The sequence below is a fragment of the Pisolithus orientalis genome (assembly GCF_024613125.1).
Source record: "Pisolithus orientalis strain OTSU chromosome Unknown F5J12scaffold_299, whole genome shotgun sequence".
NCBI lineage: Eukaryota > Fungi > Basidiomycota > Agaricomycetes > Boletales > Pisolithaceae > Pisolithus > Pisolithus orientalis.
The window spans coordinates 2,507-8,672 of NW_026261080.1; the positions used below are offsets into that span (position 1 = coordinate 2,507).

Consider the following 6,166-nt stretch of genomic DNA (forward strand, 5'->3'; position numbering starts at 1 on the left):
CCAACAGTGACACTGAATGTTATTGAAGAGAGTTGACTCACTGCCTTGCCACCTACATGGCCAAATCTAGCATGCCACAAGTCATAGGTGACAGGAGCCTGAGCAAAGGCAGTGAGGACAGGAGTAGTGGTAAGGGGTAGGGGTCATCAAAGTGAATGAACTCAAGGTCTAGGAAGCAAAGGTTGTTCAACTGGAGCTGCACACTGCCTAACAGCCATCCACAGTAGGAGAGCTCGCAGCATGCAGGGTCCCCCTGAAAACTGCAACCCCAGCCTTGACAGAGCATCCACCTGACCAAGACAAGATGTAGCACATCTTGTGGTGCATGCAAGCAATTGGTGAGCTGAACCTGGTACTTGTCACTGCCAACAGACAGAAAAACCAGGCATTCACCATGTCCAGTAGTGGGTAAGTGTCCATGATTGGCCATTTGAACATTGACAGAAGTGTCTGGGACATAGGTGTGGAAGAATGCACAATCACAAACCAAAGTGCAAGATGTGCCAGACTCCAACAGACTGGAGGCCAAGAGAGTGCTGAGGCATGCCTTTAGGGCTGGTGATGGTGCAAAGGTGGGTGCACCCCCATCATTGCTGAGTTTGGTAATGACCACACAAGTGAGATCCCCAGGGTGTGTAGTCAAAGGAGAGACTGTGGGAGGATCAAGTGCTGCTGCAGCCACTGGAGCCAATGCAGAGGTGGGAGAGGTAGGTGTAGTTGCTGCCACTGAAGTAGGTTTGTCCTTATCCTTATCTCCCTTGCCCTTCTGCCAGGAAGGTTGTTGACCAGCCATGCCACCTCCAGGTTTAAAGCAGTGTGCCCTATCATGATTACTGGCACCACAGACAAGACCTTTGCTGATGGGGGTGTCACAGTAGGTACCTGATGGATTATTTTGTGTCTTTCAGAGACCTGTCACCAGGTTCACATTGGGAGGACCAACAGGAGGTGAAGTCACATCATTGGTGTACTTGGACCCCACCAAAGAGAGGGAAAGTTGTTGAATCAAGCAGTGAGCCTCAGCTGCACTCTTGACCAAGATGCTTTCAAAGGTCACCAAGCTCATGGACAGTGCCATGGAGATGGACAAACAAGCCACAGGGGCAGAGGCCAACACAGAGGAAACAGAGGTGCCCACAGAGGTGGTACTCACAATGGTGCAAGAGCTTTGCAAGAAAAGGCAGAAAGATGGCCAGGTGCCAGTCTCTGGGAGACCATCAATAAGATGGAAAACAGCCTCTTCATCAGAGTAAGATGCTCCCATACAAATGAGGTCACATCAAGCAGCAGAGTGTTCTGACAAGTAACAAGCCACATCACCAGCATCCTTCATGCACATGTGCAAAATCCTTGCCCATACAAGGTGCTGTGAGCCAACATCAACATGGTCAAAATTATCATGAAGGGAGGTCCAGACATCCTGAGCAGTGGTAGACCACTCCTGGGGAATAAGGCAAAGAACAGCTGGCAATAAACATCAGCATAAAACATCTTTTGCCACAGTGTCCACCTTAGACCAATCAACTATCACTCTCCACTCATCACTCATCATCAGTGAGTTTAGTGGGATTGGCAAGCTTCAGCTTTACTGACACATAGTCAACAGGGTCCAGTGGGTCTGTACCATTGCTGACATGGCTATATGCTGTTGGAGATATATTCTCCCCTGTGTTCTGCTCACTTTGGTGCGATGTTTGGGTGCTTACATAATCACGTTAGAGCGCACATTTTACAGTAGTTTATTCACTGTTCCCTCAGTAGCTTGTTGCACTACTGAGGGTAAGCTCACTTTCACTACCAGTATTATACTTACTGATATCCTGTAGATACCTACAGGTTGGCCTAATACATTAGTAGCTTGTTGCACTACTGAGGATACCTACAGCATCCTTCAAAATATGCACCCTCATGATCTAAGGCCAGGAGCACCTGAGTCTTCCAGGCAAAGAAAGTTGAGGCATTGGTTAACTCAGGGATATGATCAAATTTGCCCATGACAAATGGCAGGAATGTCTGGAGCAGCCAAGGGTAGTGAAGATATGTGTTAAAGGTGTATATATGTGCTGTAAAACAGGTGAACTTAGAGTTGTGTCAGTGCAGATCAGCTTTGAGGGCTCATAACCTGTTGTAAAACCTGACCAGACACACTCAGTGTCCTAGACACAAGCACTAACATTGACAATACCTGACTGGGCACACTACAAAGAGTAAGTATACATGCATGTCCTCAGGGGCTACCATACCCACCTCAGCATCATAGACACAAGTGCTGAGGTGTGAACTAATGTAAACAACTCCATAAGTACAACTGTGTACAGCATGTGACCATTGACACCAACAACAAGGGCAGCACTCCAGCATGGTAAACAAGGTGCCTGCTGGCAGTGCTGGCCATGTTCTAGTTGGGGCATGGGCTTAACTTGTTATCTCAACAAGAGGTTACATATTGATTGATGTACAATGACTTCTTAGCCAATGTTGGTTGATAAGATTACTTCTCTAGATCTAGGCTGGCTAAACTGAAGATAAGCTGAAACCCACTGCTAACATATCACATCCTGAACTACTCCCAAACAGGAGTCCATAAGTGCTCATATACAATGTTCTGTGGAATCTCAGTTTGCCAATTAGTACTACTTGCTGCTCATGAGACCCAGTCAGCCAATAAAAACATTTAACAATTCTTGGATATCATAGGCAACACAAAGCAAAGCAGTAGACAAACATGCGTACAGACACAGAATATTAATCTCATAACTATACCCTACAGTGGTATATTCTCCTTTCGTCCAAATACCTCTTTCAAGGGACTCTCAGCTCTCTTCCCCCCAACCTTTAGCTTGCTAGCTTCTACCTCAAAGCTCGCATCTTCTACAATGCTCCAATCCTCTTCCGGCGTTTGATCCAGCAACCTCGGCTGATTCTTCACATCCATCCTCATCGGCGATTCTTCCAGGATGGTAGTAGTGTTGAGGTTCATACTGTGTCGGTTCTGTTGACGTTCAACAAAGGCTATCGTTGCGCCGCCCGGGGTGGGTTTCGCAGGCTTCAGCTTTGAACTCAGGTTGCTTCCGGCACCCAAGCCTAGGGAATCGAATTTGCTGACGAATGCTGCCAATGCACGTCGTTCCTCCTCCAACTTTGTGCGCGCTCGTTTCTCTTTCTCTAGTTGACGCACCAATTCCGTCGCCCACGCCTCCTTTTCTTCTCGTTTTTGCACCTCGGCTTGCAGGCGCTCGCCCCACTCCCGCTCAACGTCTTCCTTGACTTGTCGGAGGGGCTCTCCTAGGTTATCTTCGTACCCGCGAACGACGATCTCGAGCTCTCTGATCGTCTTCTGCTGTTCGGCGATAAGCTTGTCCTTTTCAGATTCAGGTGCGTCCGGTGAGATTTCAGGACGCGCCAGCAGGGCTGCCTCCAGAGACAAGATCTGGTTCGATTGAGATTCGATCTGCCGACGTGTGGCTAGAAGCTCTTGCTGAAGCTTTAAACAAATTTAGTCTTTAAATAAACGCAATAAAAGCGCAGCATTGCGTGCTACCCACTTGGTAAGGTGACATGTCGAAATCAACTTTGGAAGGGCTTGCTGGCCTCGATTCATCTCCCTTGTTCTCGTCGACGGATTGGCTCGTCAGGATGAGTTTGGTAAGTTGCTGTATCCTCGAATTAAGATCCCTCATTGCCTTTGATTCGTCGACTTGCTGCAGATGTCACGTCCGTTCTTTGAGGAAACACCGAAGGCAGAGAAAAAAGAAGAGGCAACCTACTTCTCTTGCGCTCAGTCTTCTGTTCCGGGCTGGTGCCTCTGCTTCACGTTCCGCAAGCTTCCGCTTCAATTCTTCGATCTCCTTGCGGTACCGCTCGATAAGGGCTTCTGTGTCTACGACCTCCTTCTTCTTCGCATGTAATTGCACGCGTTTGATTCGTGCGGCGAACCCGAGAGTACTAGTCGTCTCCGTAACAGCATTGGCGTCTGGGTTGACGGTACAGACGACACTGATGCGTGCATCACCCGAGAGGGAGGGTTGGAGTAGACGGGTAAGTTTGGAGTTGCGGTACGGTACATGGTCGCTATTAACGGGTCAGGTTAACACTTAAGTCATGCACCAGGTGATCTTACGTTTTATTCTTTGCGGCGTTCTCCGCTAATGTGCCGATGACGCTTCCTAAGGTGAGCAAGCTGTGGTCCGTTGAATAAGTTATGGGATACAAGGAGAATAGACAGGCTGACCTTGTGTTAATGTATTTGCCTTCCCGTGTGCGCTCCTTGTCTGAAGTTGCTTCTTCCGAGCCCGCCAAGTCAATCAAACTCTGTGATGAAGGATCAGCTTGTCTGAAATGTTTACTGGGAAAGTGACGCTGACCAGAACAGACATCTGAACACTCCGGCCGCCGATTGTCTGTAACCGCGTTCCGCCAGGAGTAGGTGGTCGCAAGCCCGGGGTTTGTCGCCCACTTGCCTCTGGCTTGCCCTCGCCTCTTTCCCTGCTCTCAATCACAAGCCTGAACACGCTGTGACTTCTGCTACTTCTTTCATTCCAGTCCGTGCTGGCGGTTCTTCGATGTCTTTCACCTCTCTCCATCACCTCCCGTACGCTCTTCAAGCTGGTGACTACCTCTTCTCTTAGCGGAGACAATATGCCCTGTCCAATTAGCTGTACAGGCTGTGTTGCGGCCACGGAAGGTGGCGCGAGCAGATCATAAATGGTTTCGTTGTATATCTCGAGGTAGGAGCAGCGAAGGAGATATTCACGTGTGGACGTGCGACGGATGTGAGCAAAGACGTCCTTCATAGCACGAGGAATGATACCGGGCTGATCTTCATTTCCCGACTGTACGCGTGTGTAGGTATCAGAGCAGTGAGCGGGCGCACGCATGAAAACGCACAAGGGTAAATGTCTTTCCACTGGCAGTTTGCCCGTAGGCGAATATCACTGCATTGTAACCCTCCATGGCGGCACATACGTGACTTCTTGTGACAGCATTGTAAACAGGTTCGTTCTCTGATCCTGTTAGGACCTCGTCAAAGTGAAATTAGGGAGGGGCATTAAGCGTTGATTTTGCGTGTTGCGGAAGGAGTTTGATGCTTTTCGGTATTGATGTATCCCAAGCCTGGTGACCGGCTGTAGGGCGAATGCTGGGAGAAGGGTAAGAACGTGCGGTCTCTCAAAGCGAGACAACGTATTTACCGAATAGATACGAGGACCTTGTCTTCGTATTTGATTGTCATCTTCCAAGTCCCCCGACACATCTCCGGGCTCAACAGTCTGATAGTCTACGAGCACCTCCTCCGGATCGACTCTGCTGACATCCATAGACATGTCGCCTGGACTCATGAAAATGGCGGGATTTGGACTCGTGCCGCGTGGCGTGGAGGGTGCCTTTGGCCATGTGCCATCGTAGGATGATGATATAAGTGGTGACCCAGGAACGGGGGAAAGCAGTACGGGTGAGGAAGATTTGTTGGTTCGGAGACGGGCCTCTGCTGATAATGCTGCCTTGTATTTTTTGGCTGTTGTTCCGAGGATGGATGGTGCGGTATCGCGGGGAATGTCTGAGCTCGATGAAATGGAAGCCGGCCGCCTGGGTGTGAAGGGGACGGCGCGGGAGAGTCAGGTTCTGGAGGCACGAGAGATGGCCACCAGTTATGTGGCAATGGGAGGCGAGGTTTGGATGTATGTATTCAATGGCAGCCGTTGATGCGTGTTCAGTCGACCTCAGGGGTACCGGTCTTTGTTCTGTAAAATTCTATCGGGCTCCACCGACCACGTCACCACCACTTCGTTTGCGATTTTTCACCGCATCGTTTGCTTAGCAGGCTCTCTCGTTCGTCTGAGAAGCGACAGAGTTAAACATACGCTCCCACATCTGGCCTTCGTCTTGCATCAACTGCTGCTGACAACCAGGCGCATGTGTCCCCAGAAGCTAAGCAGAATAAACACATCGCAGGAATACTTCTCTTGGATCTCACCATCTCAGCCGCCCGGCATCGTACGAAAGCCGTGCTCTTAGTGGACTTCTCACCGCACTCGTTGTCAAAACTGTCACTCGTGTGCACACAACACAACACACCGCGATTGCCGCCGAAACACAAAACGCTGAATCTCTGGCGAAGCCTTTCGCAAAGCATGTAGGACACGTTCTCTTGGCATACATCGACTCTATG

General features: G+C 49.6%; 1 protein-coding gene across 1 annotated transcript; it reads right to left on the reverse strand.

The window, feature by feature from the left end:
• Window positions 1–2,683: 2,683 nt before the first annotated feature.
• F5J12DRAFT_880650 (kinesin motor domain-containing protein) lies at window positions 2,684–4,962 on the reverse strand. The gene is made up of 7 exons (XM_051747138.1): window positions 4,888–4,962; window positions 4,365–4,832; window positions 4,232–4,311; window positions 4,121–4,180; window positions 3,768–4,071; window positions 3,546–3,701; window positions 2,684–3,484 (listed from the first exon to the last, which is right to left on the reverse strand). The coding sequence occupies exons 1-7, from the start codon at window positions 4,951–4,953 to the stop codon at window positions 2,765–2,767; spliced, it is 1,854 nt and encodes a 617-aa protein (XP_051594009.1). The 5' UTR covers window positions 4,954–4,962; the 3' UTR covers window positions 2,684–2,764.
• Between the last annotated feature and the right edge of the window lie 1,204 nt (window positions 4,963–6,166).